The 20,156-nt window shown below is 35.5% G+C and overlaps 2 protein-coding genes across 2 annotated transcripts; both read right to left on the bottom strand.

Annotated features, from left to right (window-relative positions):
- Positions 1–5,735: 5,735 nt before the first annotated feature.
- On the bottom strand, positions 5,736–7,080 carry LOC106435677 (serine/threonine-protein kinase ZRK1). Its single transcript, XM_013876588.3, has one exon. The coding sequence runs from the start codon at positions 6,957–6,959 to the stop codon at positions 5,901–5,903; it is 1,059 nt and encodes a 352-aa protein (XP_013732042.1). The 5' UTR covers positions 6,960–7,080; the 3' UTR covers positions 5,736–5,900.
- Positions 7,081–13,626: 6,546 nt separating this feature from the next.
- Positions 13,627–16,311, bottom strand: LOC106435676 (patellin-5). The gene is made up of 4 exons (XM_013876587.3): positions 14,630–16,311; positions 14,428–14,552; positions 14,198–14,348; positions 13,627–14,099 (listed from the first exon to the last, which is right to left on the bottom strand). The coding sequence occupies exons 1-4, from the start codon at positions 16,208–16,210 to the stop codon at positions 13,842–13,844; spliced, it is 2,115 nt and encodes a 704-aa protein (XP_013732041.1). The 5' UTR covers positions 16,211–16,311; the 3' UTR covers positions 13,627–13,841.
- Between the last annotated feature and the right edge of the window lie 3,845 nt (positions 16,312–20,156).

Genomic DNA, 20,156 nt, shown 5'->3' with positions numbered 1-20,156 from the left:
TGGTCACGCCTGGTGAAGACAGCTCTAGGAGGGAGAGGCTTATGGAGCCATTGCCTCACGGATGCTCCAAAGCTCTCCAAGGCTGCCGGTTCAAGTGAAAGCTCAGCAGATGGTGAATCCGGTTCCAAATATGTATCTAAGGAGAAGTGGGAACAAGAAGACTTCAAGGTCTTGTCCATTCTCCACAGCTCACTGTCTCCATCCATTCTTGAAGCATACTCATATTGTGAGAGTGCTAAAGCCCTTTGGAGTACACTTAACAAGATATATGGGAACATCTCCAACATCAGCCGAGTATTTGAGATCAAGAGGTCTATCAACATCCTATCCCAAGAAGATGAGGAGTTCACTGCGCATCTAGGCAAGTTCAGAGCCCTTTGGTCTGAGCTAGAGATGCTTAGACCTCAATATGTTGATCCGGAGGTGTTGATTGAAAGAAGGGAGCAAGATAAGGTGTTTGGCCTGCTGTTAACTCTCAGTCTTGCCTACAACGCCTTGATTAAACATATCTTGAGGTCTGAGAAGCTCCCAACACTTGAAGAAGTGTGTTCCCAAGTCCAAAAGGAGGAGGGTTCAATCAGTTTGTTTGAGGCAAAGGAAACACTCTCCTTTGCATCTCAAGCTGAAAGGAGCTCTCAGCCCAACAAGGTGCCTTACAAGAAGGGGGATAGGAGAGGCCTGAAGTGTGAGCATTGCAAGAGGGATGGGCATTTAATGTGTGTTAAGCTGTAATTCATTGTAGAGTTAGCATTTAGATGTATATTAAACTCTAACATCTGTTTTTAAAGTAAATGCTGAGTAAAAGTCAGAGGTTCAAACTCTGTGTTAACCAAAGTGAACTCCATCATGGGATTCTGATAAGAATAAATCTCGCCAGGTCCAAGTTTTTCAAGTTGTTGCAACTCCCCTACAACAACCATAGCTCCACAAAGGTCTAAACAAAGAATGGAAATTAAATGAAAAATGTAAAGTGAACCATCTTACACAACATGTTTAAATAACTTATCATAATAGAAACAAACTTAGACTTAACATACCAATACAATACATTGGATGCGAGAGACATTTGAGTAAAGACAGCCAGCCATACTTTTCATTTCGAAGCTCCACTGTCAGTTTATGAGTTTCTTTCCCATTAGCTAATACAACTTCAATTTAGGCCACCTACACAGTCTGACCTATTACATCTGAAACACAAATATATGAGTTATATCCTTGAAATATACACTCCGTATTAGAAGAAAGTAGCATAATTATAGAACTTACCACCGAATAGTCCGTATTGAGTGTACCATCTCGAATGTCCTTGTAGTTGACTGGTTCAAAACCAGTTAGGGCATCGGAAAAATCATCACAACTCCTCATGCGTGTTGTCAAGAGAAATCCAATTCTGTATGGATGTATGGTTGTATGGTTGTTCGGTATGAACCGAAAGAGGGGTTGAGTGAAAAGTTGATGAGAATCTTTGAACTTCCTTGTGAAAGGAATGAATCAAACTGATTAACCAGATCATTTTTCACAGAAGCGTTAATCTTAACACCCTAAAAAGACCAATAAAAATAGTCGGAAATTAGATAATGACACATTAAGCATACTTAAGATTAGTAACATGAAGAGTAAAGGATGCCTACGTTAGAGTCGATTAGAACCATCTCAATCGTTAAGCCACCAGCCGCTGAATACTTCTTCCACAAATGTATGATCTTCACCCTAATCTTCCACATAGACTTGAACGGTTTCAAATCTGACACAACAGTTATCGCAGCCATTATAGAAGAATGAGTGAAGAATGCTTAGGTTTTGTGTTTAGGTTATGAGTAAGAAAGATGAGAGACATGTGCCTTATATAGGTCTAAAAAACCTAATGCAAGTAACATGTATCTCCAGAAGAAAAGAATTAAATGTCATATATTTGTGCCTTGCTCAGCACAATACGATGTATATATTGCCATAAACCAAAGTTTTGAAATTTAAGCAAATCCCTTATCATTAATCAACCTTGCCAATCACTCAAGGTAGCAAAATCGTTTTCAAAAACAGACGCAACATTTCCTTCAGTAATTACAAAAACTGATTTTGAATTTCGGTTTAAAAGTGTTAACCATAATAATATGGGTTTCGGTTTAATCTTCCACGTCGGAACATTGATGAAAGAAACAAAAACTGTGCCCTGTCTTAAACTTGATATCTTACCTGATACAATCATGCACATACGATAATAAGTAGTAGTATCATTGAAGCCAAAAATTATAAGCAATATTGTTGTAAGTAATCGAGGATGCATTAATATTTCGAACCTAAGAATGGTTCATCTCTCACGGGTTATTAGCTCTCTTTGTAGATATATTACATGTTCTAATTAGAATCACAGGTATTGGTGGATCGAATGATTCTTCTATCCAACTTGGTTAGCTCTGTTTGTTGATAGAATACATGTACTGCTCAATAAAACCAAAGATTTGTTAAAATCATTCAGAAACTATAAAGTTTTGGAAGATGGTACATGTCAGCAGTAAGCTTACAAATAGTAAGGAATTTCGTTAGAGAGTAGTACTAAACAAAACCGTGTGGATTTGTTTAGAAGGCTCATCAAGACGATGGAAACGAAGGGTATATGTGCGGAGAGTTTAATCGTGCTATGATGTATATGCGAGAAAGTACTTTCCTGGTTTGGGACGGCGGCAGAGCAGCAAAAAGATCATTATGCGAGCTTCTTCCTCTATGTCTCATGTTGATCAGACTGACTTGTTTGAAACCATTGTGAGTCTTCTCCCTAAAAAGAGAGGAAGATCGTTCTGCAAGTTCATGCTATGTCTTCTTCGTCTTGCTTTCTTATTGGGAGTTGATGGGAGCTCCGTGAAGAAGTTGGAGAGGAAGACATGGATGTAGTTAGAGCTCGCAACACTGGATAATATTCTGATACTTAACTATTCCGATTCGTAGACGTTGTACAATCATCCTCAGAGAAGCTATCTGACTTCTCTCGTCGGGAAATTCGTGGACAGAGACGGACTTTCATGGACGGGTTCCTAGAGAAGTCTTGCTTGCAAAAGCTCAAGCTAAAGATTCTAAAACGTAAGAACGGTAGACTTTGTGGCTATGCGTAAACTAAAACTTTTCGATGTTGAGTATCTTTACGTCTCTCGTTTGTTCTAACTTCTAAGCAAAATAGGAAGCAAAATTCTGAGAAACTCTATTAAAGCGACATGTCAGCGTAAGTTTTTTTTTAATTAATGTGAGAACGCCACGTGGTGAAGGTAGTGTGAATGGATTAAAACTAATTCTTCTCTTTTCATATATAAGGGATATATATATATATATATTGCTCACAAAAATTTGAGGAAAAAAATCGATTATGTATTATTATTTGTTGTGTCCATGTCTGGTCCTCTCGCTAAACTTTCATCATGGTTGAGGCCTTCATGCTTAACCCATTGTTTGGTGACACCTGGTGAAAGGGTGTGAGGACTTAGAGGAACTCAAGTGGACTTCCCCAGTGAAAATATATATGGACTTATTTTATGAAAGTAAAATGTTGATTCATAGTTATCCATATCGTGATCATTAGCAATTGCACTGGCAGGAACTATGTACATATTAAGTTGAGGTTGTTGCTGTCTTTGATGGGAAAAATCTTTAAAAAATATTATATAAGTGTCAGTCTAAGATAAAACGTAAACCAATGATTACAATGACATGAGACTCTCAATGTGATTTGGTACAACACTTAAGCCTTCCATAAAATCGGATCCAGGTACACGAAGTCGCTTCAAATCGTCAATTGCAATTCCTGGAAAAATAACATCTCTTGAAGAGTTTTTCTTCGGATCAAAATATATAACTCTGAACCCACTCCATCCTTCAGAACTTAGGTGAATAAGGTCCGTACGACGTTTATAAATAGAGAATGGTGAATAAAAGTAGATAAATTCACCCGCGTCAGTAACACCCTTCAACTTCATATCCCTTAAAGCCCAAAATGTGTAAGGAAGATGAGGTGTAGGAAAGTGTTTGTATACCCATTGGTGATTCTCTGCATTCACCAAGATCCACAATTCAATACCAGAGTGGCCATTGGAGCTTACCATCAAAGCTAGTCTTCCCTCATAAGATACGAAAAAACAACCATCCCTGGACGGATATTTTATCAAATGGAACTTTTCAGACCTGACGTCAAAGCTCATAATGGCATGAGTCAGAGAAAGACCAAAACAACATTGATAGTATATGACTCCATTAATGCATATCACACAATCTGACATGCGTCGAGAATGACTTGGGAAACCTTGGGATAGTATTCTCCATAATTCTTGCGATCCTAATGTTAGAATCCCAATCTTGTCTCCTGTAAGATGGCACAGTGCTTTGTATTTACAGTCAATGGGATCATATCCCAAAGATCCTGTGATGTATTTGCCCTCGCTGCCTTCAGGTTCAGGTAAAGTGAAGAAGCGTTTCATGGTTGGATTCCAAATCATGAGCTGCGTAGAAGTTTCCAAGTAAACCAAGCCATGGACGGAATCATAGCGCTGAAGGAAACCATCACGGGGGATTTTAAATTGATAACTCTCTGCTTGAGGAGAGGAGAAAACAAACAGCTTGTCGCGTTTACTGAGGATTAGCAGAGCACAAGGCTGTGATGATCTAGCAGCGAATAAGTTGATGAAACATGGAGTGGTGGTGATGGAAGACCATATATAGCTTAGAGACGGAGCGAGACCTACCAATCAATTTCCCTGGCAGTCTTGAGAGTATCTCGGCCATTAGCTCGAGGGGAATATCCTCTATGGATAGAGATCTATCATTACTATCATCATGTGTTGATGATGATCCATGGATTTTCTTTTGCTCCATACGTTTTTGGCAAAAGGCTAGTTTGTTCTTCCGTCTGCTATCAGCTTTTTTTATACGCGTCTTGATTAACTTTGATGATTTTTTAGGGTAAAAAGGAAAAAACTTATTTTTAAAAGAAACCAAACGACCAAGTTTATAAAAAGGCTGTCATATTGTTACGGTATCAAATATTTTCCTTCGTCAGAATAGCAGAAAAAAAAAAAAAAAAAAAAAAAAAAAAAATTCAAGGAATTAAACGACCAAAAGTCTCAAACAGAATGATTCTGCCTTCAGCAGTTGCTTATAACCTAGCCATATCCGCATCTTCTGGAACAAACAGTCGGTTCCTTTGAGACTTTTGGTTCATTGTTCCAAGTTCCCTATTCTTGCATAGGTTACTTGGCTTCTCAACTAAAAAATCTGAGGATGACTGAAGATATGTATCCACCACAAGTTTCAACTCAAAGTTGAGTTCAATAAAGAATGACGCTATTGTCCTATGTAAAACTATAAGGACAAAAGGAATTGGTCAAATTAAAAGATGATATGAGGCATTCCTAAGAAATTTGCATCATATAAAGCCTTGCTTAAGGCTGGGATACACACTGAGGGTCGACCGACCAGCCATCAATCTTAAAATTTCAAAGCCGAGGAGATGGAGTCACATGCTAATCAATCTTGTAATTTCAAAGATATTGCTTTCACTGCCAAGAAGGAAACTGATCGGTTAGCACTACACGTAGTAGCAGTTCCTGCTGCATTAATTCCAGCTGGTACAAACTATACGTCAAAACTCTGCATCTTTACAAGTGAAACATTTTCCAGACTCTGGCCTATTAAAAAAGACTTGCTTACAATGATGGATATGGCCTAAGAAGTCAAATCAGTAGGAATTGTCAAAGCATCGTCTAAGAGCTTAGTTTATTGAATAATCTCTCTGTTTTCAGACTTTTTTAAGTATCTCGTTTTGATAACGTAACCAACGAAAATATGAAGCTGAAACATGTTTTTACAGAAAACCTAACGGATAAAAGGGGCATGCAACAAACATTAGAAAGTTCATGCATCTAGCTAGTATCTCTCAGTAATGCCTCAATCAGTTTGAGTTCTTTAGCTACTTGGATCATCTTTGGTCTGTATTCATCTCTCGCCTCGCAGCATCTCAAAGCCAGCCCAACACACATTTCCACCTGCGATTTTTGCCCACTTGTCATATCTTTAGCAATCATTGGATCAAGTACTTCATTGACTTTCCCATTCTCCCACAATCCTACCACATAGCTAAGAATACCTTGAGGATCTCCATCAGATCCAGCAATGACAACCGGTTTTCCAGTGACAAGAACCAACAAACAGATCCCAAAGCTGTACACATCAGTATACTCAGTCACAAAACTCGTGGCATGGTATAGCGGATCAAGGTACCCAAATGTTCCGATAATTCTTTCAGCTTCTATTCTTGTTTTTCCTTCAGGAAGAGATATCGAGAAGGATAAATCAGACAACTTCACGGTCCATTTACTGTCCAAGAAAACATGCATTGGCTTAACGTCTCTATGTATGATGATCTTAGGGAACGCCATGTGAAGATATGTCACAGCATTTGCAATCTCTTTCCCAATCTTTAACCGTAAACCCCAAGGCAACAAAGAATCTTCCCCGTTAACACTAATACATCCTCTCCCATTCAAAACTCCATTACTAGCGAATTCAAACACAAGAACAGGAAAAGGAAACCCGAGGGAGCATCCTAATAGTTTTAGAAAGTTGTTGTGATTGCTCATCCGAGCAGACAAGACAATATCATTGTAAACCTCTTCAACTCTGTGTCCTGTAACTTTATCCTCGGAGAACTTCTTGATCATATAAGATCTGTCTTCTATATCACCTCTGAACCACTTATAGTACGCATCTTCCGAGACAAAACAACTTGAATCAAAGTTATTAGTGGCTTTAAGGATCTGGTCGGAAGGAAAGCTGCGTATAGGAATAGATTTACCATTAGAGTCAGAGATTAGTTCTTCTAGTAAGAGGCTTCCGTTTTCCAGGAACCACCTCTTCTTCCTCTCCTTTTCCTTCTTTCTACCAGACCAAGATTTGAGATACTGCGTCTTCATTGATTCCATGGTGAAAAGATGTTTGGTTTACCTCCAGCAAGTATCAGCTTTTTTTACGGTGAAATGAATGAAGCAGACAACTTTGACCTTTTCTTTCTAAAGAGAGAGAGAAACTGTTGAAAAAAGCAGAAAATAATAGAAGAGAATTATACAAGAGTTAGATTACACTGATAGACACTTTTTAACTTTCTATTACGCTTAGAGACACTTCTTACATGTGGCACACTTTGTTGTGGACCAGCAACAGATTGCGGACAATTTTGCTTTTAATGGAAAAGACAGTTGTGGATGGGTGATTTGTGGATGGGTGATGTGTGGTTGGGTGATTTGTGGACGGGTGATGTGTGGATGAGTGATGTAATGTGTGAATATGTGATGTTAAAGGTGTTTATAGTAGATAAGTGGACAAACTCTCTGTTTTGATTCCATAAAACTATACAACAATACGTGGACATTGACTCATGTTACTAAAATTATACCATAAAACGTAGACACAGACTCTGTTATCTCCAATACAAACACTTGGCTTCTTCAGCTCAATTGATAAATCATATGCAGTTAAACTTCAATCAAGTATGATATTATGAGTATGAGCGGAGAGAAAAATCGAAGAAGCGTTTACTTTTTGTCGGAGAGTAATAGATCTTGCATGTCAGGGATTTCTGATCTAAGGAATTTGCGCTTTGTCATGATGTGGATGGATGTAATTTTGATTAGAATTGAATTTAGATCCCGAGATGATGAATGGAATCGAATGAATATTGTCCATATCCACAACTAGTTTATAATTCTGTTAAGATGTTCATGTCCACAACTAATTTATAATTCTGTTATCCACGTTTTCGTGTCCACGTCCACATTTTGTTTACACATTAATATATATAATATATATATGAACATGGATCTTAAAAGATAGAGAATTTTTTATATAGTTTATTATGACAATTATTTTTGTTTAATATATTTTAGAACTTGAGATAAAAGTAAATAAATACAAAAAGTAGAATAAGAAAAATAATAAAATGAAATAAGAAGAGGAGGGAGATTCTCTTTAGTTTAGGGTCATAAGAATCTTTTTAACAAAAGAAAATGTGTTTCAAGTGATAAGTGTTTTGTAGTGTAATTTGAATGTGAGAAAGTGCATCTAGATGTAAAAAATTCATTATACAATGTACCGGGCAAAATTGAATTTGTGGGGAAAAAAAAGAATACTTGTTTCATTCTAATTTTATTTGGTAGTAAAAATAAATCAATTTCCATTTTTTTCATTTTATTTGGTTATATAATTAATTATTATAAATTTTGTGTATAAGGAAATTTTAAATTGGGTTGTTAGAAAAGAATAACATTTTAAATAGTATTTTATTAATAAAGTTGTATGCATATTTGTACTTCATATTTGATCAAAACGAATATTAGAAATATAAACCAAAAATTCAGTATGTTTTTCCTTATAGGGAAATACATTTTTTCTATTTTTATTTTTATTGCACTTTCTATTTATCAAATTAATGAAATAAATAATTTTAAAAACCTATAAAATTTATGAAAAATAAGAACTATTGAAAAAATATCTATACCAATGTAATAGTATTTTACGATTCTAAACCTTATTAAATAAAAATTCAGATTTTGTTACACATGTAGCAGATTTATATTCTAGGAAAAGGTGCATATTGAAAATTGAATTCCATGTTTTGTTTGGCATTCTACTTTTATTAGGATAAGTAATTTACGATTTTCAAAATTTTCAATTTTTTTCTGAATGCATATTATATTCTTAACATACTCTAAAATTGTAGTAAAATGCTTTCTACAAACAACTCAATGTTCTAAGATTAGTAGAATTTGTTTTCGAACATCTTATCTTATTTCTACACCGAATAGAACTTGTAATCTACGAATAATTATGACCAAATTTCTGAAAATATTGGAAGTACATTTACCATATATTTCGAAAATATATGCAAATCCTTTTTCTATTTTGATATTTGACTATATCAATTTTCTTAACAAAAACAAAAAAAATTGAAAAATCACTTGTTCTTTATTCTAGCGCAAGTTAGAATCATTTTCAAAAGTCTTCTTCTTCTATGATTCATGTCTATTCGTCATGGGTGTATGAGAATTGGGTGCAATTACCTGATGGGGATTCTCTGTTAATGAAGAGAAAGGGGGGGGGGGGGGGGGGGGGGGGGGGGGGGGGATACTCGCTTTGGAACCAAGCTCCACCGAATAAGAGTTACAGAGAATGGTTTTGCAGGATTTTAGTAGCGAAGAAAGTATTGCCAATTTGGAGTTGAGTTAGCTACCAATCGAGTTTATCAGTACATCAAGATGTTAACCAATGATCATTACAAACGATCGCTAACTGAAAAAATTAGTTGGTTTTTTAAGACAAACGATCGCTAACTGAAAAAGTTAGTTGGTTTTTTAAGACAAACGATCGCTAACTGAAAAAGTTAGTTGGTTTTTTAAGAAGAACCAGTTTACTCGAATTGTGTGTAATCTATAAAGCAAAGGTTGGATTGTGAACTAGGGCAACTCGGATTCAAGCTTTTTGATGATCACAGGTTCACATAGCACCTACAATGCATCTTACAAATCTTGGTGAACTAGGTGTTCTGGAAGTATATCACAATAGGTTGCACTAGTTGGCATTCTTGTAAATTATATTAGAACTTAGTAGAACTAGTCTGTCCTAGTAATACTAGTCACACCAGTAATGCTAATATGTTATAGTAGAACTAAGTCACCCATCAGTACCAATTTCTTCTACTCTAACCAGTGAAATAATTTATGGAATGCATACTTGAGATGTACAAATAGATCATCACTATTGTTTCCGTCCAGTGGCGGAGCCACTTTGTAAGTAGGGGGTCAACTGACCCCTATAAAATTTACAAAATTAAACTTTTGGGCTTACATCCAATGTTTTTTATGTGGTAAATTGGTCAGAAATAGTTTTTTAACCGCCATGTCTTGAGTTCAAAACTCATATATGACCCCCTTAGCAATGAAAAATTAATTATGACCCCTATAAAATGAATGTCTAGTTCCGCCACTGTTCTCGTCTGAAAGCTCTTCTACATGCTCTTCTACTACTGGAGAAATGTTTCTTTGGACAACCTCTTCGCTTATGGTGTTTTTTCCCTACACATTGTTTACGGCCTGTCATTTTCTCGATCCTCTGAATATCCGAAAACAACAAACATTCAATCACAACTGAAACTAACAAAAACATTCAATATCCAAAAAAAAAAAGTTCTCCCAAATCATTCTCCAATTCAAAAATCATTGGTTTGCCAAATCTCAAAACTATTCATTCAACCATTAAATCTCCAAACTTTTAATTATTTAGTCTCTAATTTTCTTTTGCACATCCACATGCTCAAATTCAAATATTCATTCATTCAATCTAGTTTGGCTTTCAATCTACATATGCTCAAACATTTAAACTTTCAAACATTCATTCACCTCAATCACCAATTCGCTTTCACATGTCCAACATTCAATTCGATTTTAGACTACTCTCCTAAATATACAAGTTTCACACGAACATTTTCAACTTTTTATACAAAATCTAACCAAAATCGCTTTCAATCAACATAACCAAATCAATATAACAAACCATATTACGAAAAACATTGACTCTAAATCATGGTCAAGCTCAAGAATCATCACTAGACTAATCTCAAAACCAAAAATTCAATCTTCAGAGTCTCAAAAGCAAAAATTCACGCTCCATAATCTCAAAAGAAAACACATTTATTGTTTTCAACATTTTCAATTAAAGGTTTTCTCTTCGGTTAATAATTTTGACACAAAGATTACACAACTTTTTATCAAAAATAAAACCCAGAATTTTTCTTTGACCATAACCAAACTGATTAACAACCAAACATCCAAACGAGCACAAATCAAAATACTTTCAAACCCACAACAAAATCAACAACAAATGTAGTAAGTAAGGTGTTTAATACACGGGTGAAGCGCGAAAGAGAGGAGAAGGAAGATAGGACACATAAGAGAAGAGACGGAAAACAAAGTCTAGGGTTTTGTTGATTTCGACGATGGAAGAAGAGAATGAGAAGAAAACAGTGGACGAGAGGAGGCACAATTGATTCCGTCGATTTCATCGCCTTAGTCAGAATCTAGGGTTTTAGGAGAATTTGAGAGGAATGAGAGAGATAAAGAAACTAAGAAAACAGAGAAAACATGCAGATTAGGTTTAGATCCGGGAGGATTGTCGGGTCGGGTGGAGTAAGTTAGGTCGGATTAATAGTTAGTCAGTTTCATTTAGGATATTTTAGATTTTAACCATATTTAAATTTAAATGAAGAAGAAATCTCTCTTATTAGAACAAAATCATTCTCATGGATCCAACTTTTTTGTAATTTTTAAAATTAAATACAACCTTCTACTATATAGTTAAATTCATTTATCTAATTATGAAAAATAACATTATACTACTAAATGTGTTTTTAAACAACACAATAACTAATTTTGTGTCCAAACAATATAAAACATTAGGTCCTACATTTTTAGTAACTTTTTATTTATATTCTTTTAAATTATTTTATTTAAAATCACTAAAATATTTTATAAAAAGTTAAAAATAAGTACAACTATTTTTGCTGGTTTAGATACTACAAAAAAATCATTTAATATAAAATTAATTAAATTAATACATTATTTTGTTTTTATTTTCATAAATAAAAAAATTGCATTTCTTTAAACTTAATAAATATTAGAGTCTTATTCTTAAATTGGTTTTATTCTTAAGAACATATAACTATATATGTAAGATATATTATACAAATAAAAGGTTAGAGTCAACAAATTAACATCAAATAAGTTTTATAATTAAAAAATAATAATGAAAAGTTTAACAAATAAGTATATATCAAAAATTTAAGCAAAAAATTACAGATATTTTATTAAAATTTTGTGATTAAACGGTTGAAATAATTAAAAAAATTAAGTAATGCTTTATATAATTTACCTATTTAATATAAATATAAAATAATATAATTATATAGTTTTAAAATACAGTAAAATGAAAATGTTAAAATCTAATGATATTGTAAACTAGATTTTGTTAAAAAAATTCTCGTATTTTTAAACGCGGTTCATAGTCTAGTTCATCTTTTTATAACAGAGGCACCTCAAAAAAGTTTTATAAAGTTTTCGGGCATTTCAGATTATTATCCTTAAGTATTCATTATCTTGTTCTTTTGTCAACTAATTTTCCCAAACTATGTAAATATAAAAAAATATAAAAACATTACTTAAGGGCACATGCTTGCTCATCAGAAATTTACTTGTGAGAGACAACCCAAAAAAGAATATTAAAAATTACTTAAGGGAACATGGAAGTCGGCAAGAGACTGAATGAGTGTATAAAGAAGAAAAAAAAAAGTCTTTGGATTAAGAAAGTAAGTCATGTGCCAAAGCTTCCCGGTAGGACCCCCAAAAACACGAAACCGATGAACGCCGCCGTTTCTTTCCGCTGACGTCATGCTAACCGCCGGATCCTTCCTCCCTACACGGTTGAGTCGCTTCGTCTTCTTCCTACTCTGTTCGCCTATCCTTCTACCTCTTCTCTGCCTTTCCTTCCCTCTCCTCTGCGCCGTCGAGGTCTTCAGTGGCCTCCGCAGCCGAATCGTGAAATCGGCACCTTCCTCCGTCGTAACGGAAGTTCTCGCCGCCGAAGAAGATGATTTGCGGCGATGCGAGGAAGGATGCGGGGAACTCGAACTGGAAGAAGATGAGATCGAAGGTAGTTTGCTTGATAGATACTTAGAGGATCAGGCTAGATCTATTTACGATTGTGGAGATGAATATGACGGCGATAGCGATCCAATTAGGGTTCCTCTTTTGTCTTAGATTTTTGTTTGTTTCCATGCAAATGTAGATAAAAGGAATGGATATCAATTAGATCAATCTTAATCGGTGATTGCATCTATTTATCAATAGCATATCCATCATTATCAATGATATCACTCCATTTTGATTGCTTTGTTCAACGACTGGAGAAATTAATTCTCTTCTATCATTCATCTTGTTTTTTTTTTTTTTTTTGAACAAAATCATTCATCTTGTTTTGTTTCTATAATTAGAGTTGTTTTTAATAGTTTAAAGTTACGTGTAACACTATATTTATTTAAGAGGATCGGTCGTCACGAGTTAAAATACTTTTTTTACTCTTTACTCTTGTTGAATTTGATGACTTGATATTGGTAACTGGTAATCTGGTATGTGTGGATTTGATCATATTAATTACTTACATGTGAATCAAACTCGTAGCTCGAGTTTTTTTTTAATGATCAGACACGCGGTTTGTTTACTACCCTTTTAAGTTTTTTCAACACTCTCCTTGATATCTTCCCTTTTTGATTTTTCTGTTATTTGTCTTCATCAGTGGCATCCAAATTTTGTTCTAAATAACCACAAGAGGAACTGCTTGCTACACTTGGCTTGAAGTCCCTGATGAGATTGTGTTTAAGATTCCGCTGATATATGCTAAGCGATATTCAGAGGAGCAATTATAAGGATCGAGCAAGAAGCAATTATAAGGATTTAGCAAGATGCAATTACAGCAATCATTGTCATACTCTTTTCTTAACAATCTGCACTGGACACTTAATTCCTGAACAACAAAAAAAAACCTGTATCCTTTAAAAGCCATTTACTACTCAAAACATCATCCTCCTTGGAAGCAAATTAAAGAGATACTAAAGCAAAATACAAATCTAAAATAAACGCATTTAACAAACAGGAAACACACGCATATGTCGGCCACATAGAAGAAGAAGAAAAAGAAACACAACCAACAATCATATGATCAAGTTCTAGCTAAGAAACACTTGAAGATAGATGCAACTTTTGTTACTCACACGGCAAAGGCTTAACCTTGAACCTGTAAATAAGAATTTTCTTGTTGGACGTTGGGTTATCCACTGTTAGTAAAATCTTGCCAACTTCTCCAACTTTGAAGCTTTGAGACACAACCGGTTCATCTCCTGAAGCCATCTTCCTCGGCTTCTGAATTATCACTGTGTATCCTTCTTTGTTCTCCGGCACAAACTCTGCTCCATACATAACCTCCCATCCCACTACTCTTATCTCCCACACGATTGTACATCTCTGCAGACAAAATAATCCGAAGCACAATTGTAACAAATCACATGCATAAGTGTAAGATTTGTATAAAGTATAAACTGTCCATAGAAAAAGTGGCACACCTCGTAAATAATAATCTCGACGGTTTGTTTGGTAGTTGGTTTAACGGTAATCTCAGTGGCGGTATCCTCATGTGTGAAATCCGAGTTGCAGTCGCAGTTATCCACACTTAGTCCACCGTACTGAACCGGGACATGTTCCGGTGATATGTACCTAATAAACCAAAAAGACTTACGTTAACAATAGTTATAGAAACAAAGTCAAGAAAAAGCTCAAATATTTTGTTAATTACTTGAAAAGGGTTTCTGCAGATCTTGAAGGACCTGAGAAAACGAGTTTGCTCTTTGACCTTTGGGTCATGAAAGGGCTGATAATTCTATAGAAAGCAAGGTACCACCATGGAACGTTGATGAATATCTGATCACAAAATTCTACAATATCAGATCTGAGCATTCACATATAAATATTATTGTCAATACAGAAGATTTGTATACCTGTTTAGAGATAAACTCAGGGTAATTGTCTTGAAGAAGATGAAGAGCTTGCTTAGTGGCTACCCTGAGCTCGGTTTTACCAGGTCCTGGAGAGTTCTTCAGATCGTTTACTTGACAGATCGTGGAAACCCCACCAGCCACAAAATCTAGCTTCCTTATACTCTGCTCAAGAAACTGAATCCTCCACCTCAAGAACCGGTCTCTCTTCTCCTCGTCCGAGAACGTCTTCCGATAAAGATCCTTGTCCTGAAACTCACCGTAGACGTTGTAACAGACAGGATGATTCTCCCTGTCTTGCCCTTGCATGAACACAACCTTGTCTAAATCGTCTCCGAGGTTTTCGTCGAGAAGCTCCTCGATGTTGAACTCCATTCTCCACTGGAGTGTCTTGGTGAGCATTGAGTAAGCTTCTTGCGGTTTGAAATCTCTCGCTCTCAAGTATTTCAGCAAAACGACGTCGCTTCTGTCGTCTTTGAGAAGTGGCACACCCCATATGAAGCTTTTGCTGGAGTCAATGGTGGTTGATTCTTGCAAGAGGTGACGGAGCTCGTGAAGAGCGTTTAACTCGTGGACTGAGAGATCGGAGATTCTGTTTGTTTCTTCCTTGAAGGAGCCGAGGCTATGAGGAATCTGAATCTTTGGTTTCTCTTCAGCTTCTTCCCTGTTCATCATCTCCGCCAAGGATCTTGTTTTCACGGAAGAAGCTGGTGGTTGAGCTGCCACTACAGGGTTTTGAGGCTCTGTTTGCTTTGGCTGAGGCGCCGACGCTGCAGCTTCTAACACCGCCGCGTCTGGTGGTTCCGGCTCTGTCCAGTCTGCAACCTCCGTGTACTTTTTCCGCTTTTCTAACATCAGTTTCTGCGTTGGCTCTGTCTCCGGCGTCACTTGATGTGGTTTCTCTGAATCACTCTCGACCGTATGGTTAGGCTCCTCTGGCTCTGTCTCCGGCCTCACTTGATGTGGCTGCTCTGAATCCTCAGCCGCGTGTTTGAGGCCTTCTGGCTCCGAAGACATTTTCTCTGCCGTTACTGCAAGTGGTTCTGAATCTTCGGCCGCATGGTTGGAACCTTCTTGCTCCAAAGTCACTGTCTCCGGCGTCACTTGGTGAGGCTGCTCTGAAACCTCTATCGCGTGGTTGGTCTCCTCCGGCTCCGAAACTAAAGGCAACGAAGAATCTTGCTCGGAACTCCGCTGTGGATTTGGCTCTGTAGTCACCGGCGGTTCTGAATTCTCCGCCGCGTGTTCGGGACCTTCTTGCTCCAAAGTCGCTGTCTCCGGCGTGACTTGGTGAGACTGCTCTGTCACCTCCGCCGCGTTGTTGGTCTCCTCCGGCTCCGGAACTAAAGGCAACGACGAATCTTGGTCAGAGCTCAGCTGCGGATTTGGTTCGGGAGTCACCGGCGGCGGCTGAATCATCTCCGGCTCCAAAGGTAGTTGCTTTGGCTTTTCTTCTTCATCCTTAAAGTCTTGTTTCATTAGAGAAGAGGAAGGATTGGTATGGGAATCCTTCGGCATTGTCTCGACGGCAGTTGAAGGTCGCGGCGGAGAAGCAGTAGTAGTAGTCGCAGAATCTTGGGACATTTTTTTAATTTTATTGAGAAAAGAAGAAGAAAGGGACAGAGAAGACAGAGATGTATATATTCAATGTTAGCGGGTTTTTCAGGTAGACAATGGTCAAACAAGGAATCCAATGCGTCTCAAAATTACAACTCAAAAAGCTGTTCCAATAAAGTAAAAGATGTCTTTACCCTCTTTTTAAAAGAAATTAATAATGTAACCACTAGTACATCTAAATTATTAAACTTTTTGTAACTACCAAAATAAATGGTAGTATTAATTTTTACACCAATAAACTAAAATATTTTTCTTTTTTGTTAAATTAATGGTCAAGTAGACTAGTAACCGGTTTCTACTGTTTTTTCTAGGCCTACTGATTTTGTCCAAACCGGACCACCCGAATTGAACATAGCCAAAATTTTCAGTTTTCTGTTCGGTTATGGTTTTAAGTTTGGTTTAATTTGGTATGATTTTGAAAAATAATTTGGTTTTTGGTTTGGTTCGTTTTGTGATTTTAAAAATAATAATAAATAACCAAAATTAACCGTAATAACCAAATCGAATTGACCAAACTAATTGAAAAATACTGAACTAACCAAAAATAATCATAGTAACCGAAAATAACTAAATTAACAAAAACTATCCAAGTTTTTTAAAAAATATAACCAAAATCTAACTTAAATGCCAAAATTGTTTTTTTGAGAAAAAAAATACATAACCAAAATTACCGAAAATCAAACCGAACTGATTTTATTTTTAGTTCATTTTGGTGGGATTGTAGCCAAACCAAATTAACCAAAAACACAAATACTTGAACCAAAAAAAAAACAGTTAAGCCATTTCTTTCTTTCAAAATATTAAGATACTAATTTAATAATTTCATTTCTGGAAATATATTTACTAGACAGAAGTTATGTTCCATGATTACCCATCACAAACGAAATAATGTTTATTTACACACCAATTATAATAAATACCTTGAAAATTTAAGACATTTTTTTTACCAACAGAAACTAATCTAAACTAAACTAGTTAGAAATTTAGGAATCCAAGCTAATGCTATATGACCAAGTCTTTGAAGTTCAGATCCTTACATTTGGCAGACTAGAAGCGAGAGAAACTTTTTTTGGCCCAGATCCGCACTACTCAGCACTCGAACCCAGGGAGCCTAAGGAAGAGACCCATATAATAGCTTCTTGCACCATCTCTGCTATCTAATCGTTATAAAAATTGGCCCCATAATATTTTTTATACTGATCGGCCCTCGGCCGTCAATCAAATGATTGATGGGCTTGTATTCAGGCCCGTCCCTGGTTCAGAGGAGCATCTCTCTCTTCTTTAGAGAGAGAATGTTTTCTCTCTTTCCTTCTTACCACATCAAATATCTTTTAGAAGGAAATAGTTATGTTTTTTTTTGTTCGTTTGTATAATAGTTTCGATCGAGAGATCGATTTTCTCTTTCGTTTAATCAGATTCTCACTTCGCTTTGGCAATTATTGTTGTGATTTCAACCTCAATCATAGCTATTCTTCATGGTCTCTTTCTTGTCTTTTTGATTTGGGGTTGAATAATATTTTTTCCATTTTCTATCAACTTTCAGAGTGATTCTTCGAGATTTCTAAGTTTTATCCCGGCCGATCTCTAAGCAATCAGACCCATCTTTCTTGATTGGGTAACATCGTGCCTGCTTCATGCCGCAGTCCTTAGTGGTCAGCTTTAAAGGTTTCCGAGTCATGGTTATCTGAGATGGCTGATGCGCTCCAGTAGAAAGATGATGAAGGTCGTGAATGAGCAAGGAAAGTGAAAGAGAAGGGACAACTCGATTGGTATCAATGTCTAGAGCTTCTTATGCTCTGTTTCTTGGAGATGTGCTAAGAAGTCGGAGAAGCGATATAGAGATTTAGCGATGTTGAAGGTCTGCAGTGGCGGCCGAAATTGTTATTAACGACATAAGTGATGTGTGTCCAAGACGTGTCTCTAGAAACCTAGCGAACGTTGATTCCCTTCTCTTTAAATTTAGGCTGTAAACTTTTAAAAAAATTATATTGGGCCTCTTAAAATTGTAAAGTCTGATACCTATGGGCATCAATCAATGAAAGTTTTCCGACAAAAAATAACTAAATGACCAACATAGTAAACAATAAAAAACAAAAATTTTGAACATTTCATACAAGTTTTGACTGTCATTATATTGTTTCTTTTTGAAATATGTCAGATTGTAAAATGAAAGAAAACTACTTATATTCTTAGAAGTTCCTCCATTGTAAAATATGTTTTCATACATTTTGTAATATTTAGACAAAATGAAGAATAAACTAATATGCATGTACTACACTATACTATATTTATTAAATAAATAGTATAAAACATTGAATTCATATCAAAAATACAATGTTAAGCGTTTTTGTAAAGAATTAAATGATGATGGTCCTCGCCTACGACTAAGGAGGAGCGAAAAGGGAGCAGAGAGGAGGGGGAGGAGAACGAGGACGAGAGAAAAGGAGCGAGGAGTGAAGAGAAGTGAGAGAATAGGGGGAGGAAGAAAGTTGTAATATACTATACTATGTCTATAAATAAAATAGTATATGAGTGTTGATTTTTCTTTAGAACACATTTCTGTATTTTTTAACACTCTAAGACACAGGGTGTTGGAACCACGCTTTCATGGTTTTCTTGATGTTTTTTGACCTAAAAGTCCTTTGCCCAATGACAAGAAACAGAGGAGTGTGTTTGTTTTATTTTGTTTAGTTAGGCATATGGAAAATTAGTTTGGTATCTAGTTAGGTGTCTGAAAAAGGTGACTTGTGTTATTAAGGTTTGATGTATAAGAGAAAGTGTCAATTTATAGTTGTTGTTTTATATTTTTATTTTTATTATTATTATTATTTATTTCATTTTCGGTTTTTATTTGTTTTCTCTCAAATTTTAAGATACAGAAAAAAAAATATAATTGTTAACGGGTACGAACACAACAAACTAGAATTAGAACTCTTAAACTTTTTTTTTTTAGAATTTTAAACTATAATTAGAACTATTAAAACATCACCATGACATATAGGTGTGATCCAACTATTTTAATACAATTATTAAAACTCTTATTAATCATTTAAGAGAAATATTATACAAAAAACACACAAATACGATTAAAAAACATAAATATAAAAATAAAATTTCTCAAAAAATGTAAAACAAAAAATATATCCGCTCTTTTAAGGGCGGGTCAAAATCTAGTAACTCTAATAAATCAGAATAAAACTCTTTTGTTTTTGTTACAAAGCTGAACTCGTCTTTTGTTTAGGTTTCTTTCACTTTTAATTTCATATAATCAAATATATTACCGCGCACTAAACAAAAAACTGCTTTTCCTTTAGCCTCGCGTCAGATATCGTCGGTAGGGACATTTCCCCAATGGCACTTTGTTCGTATTGTCATCGGGACCAATTATAACGTGTTGAAATTCATTTTAGCTCCAAAATTAATCAACCGGGATTCAAATTGAAATCAGACTCGGTTGATAGAACCATTTTATAACTAAGTAAACCTGGGAAAACTAGTATATATAAATACTTACACTGTTCATATTAAGTGTAGTTTAAGAGTGTGTCACACATGTTAAGAAAAGTATAAGTTTTCTCTTTTACCCTTATTAATACATTATTTTGTTTGATTATTTGTCAACTAGGAGATAATTATATCCTTTGAGATGCGCCAATTAGATTCATTCTGATGAGTTTTATTTTAGCCTAAATTTTTAAAACTCATATAGATGAACCATTTGGATGATGTTCATTAAAATGATTTTAGTTATCATTTCCATCAAAATGGTTCATCCAGATGGACAAATGAACATACTCGAAGATGATACAAGATTTTGATAATAAGAACCATTATTCTGCCACTTTCACAGAAAATATTAACTCTTTGAAGCCACGTCTGGAGCTGTGGGTCGTTCAAGTACACATCAGAATTA

Source organism: Brassica napus, chromosome C3 (assembly GCF_020379485.1).
Source record: "Brassica napus cultivar Da-Ae chromosome C3, Da-Ae, whole genome shotgun sequence".
NCBI lineage: Eukaryota > Viridiplantae > Streptophyta > Magnoliopsida > Brassicales > Brassicaceae > Brassica > Brassica napus.
The sequence above is the reverse complement of the archived record's forward strand: the minus strand, read 5'-3'. Positions and strand labels throughout refer to the sequence as shown.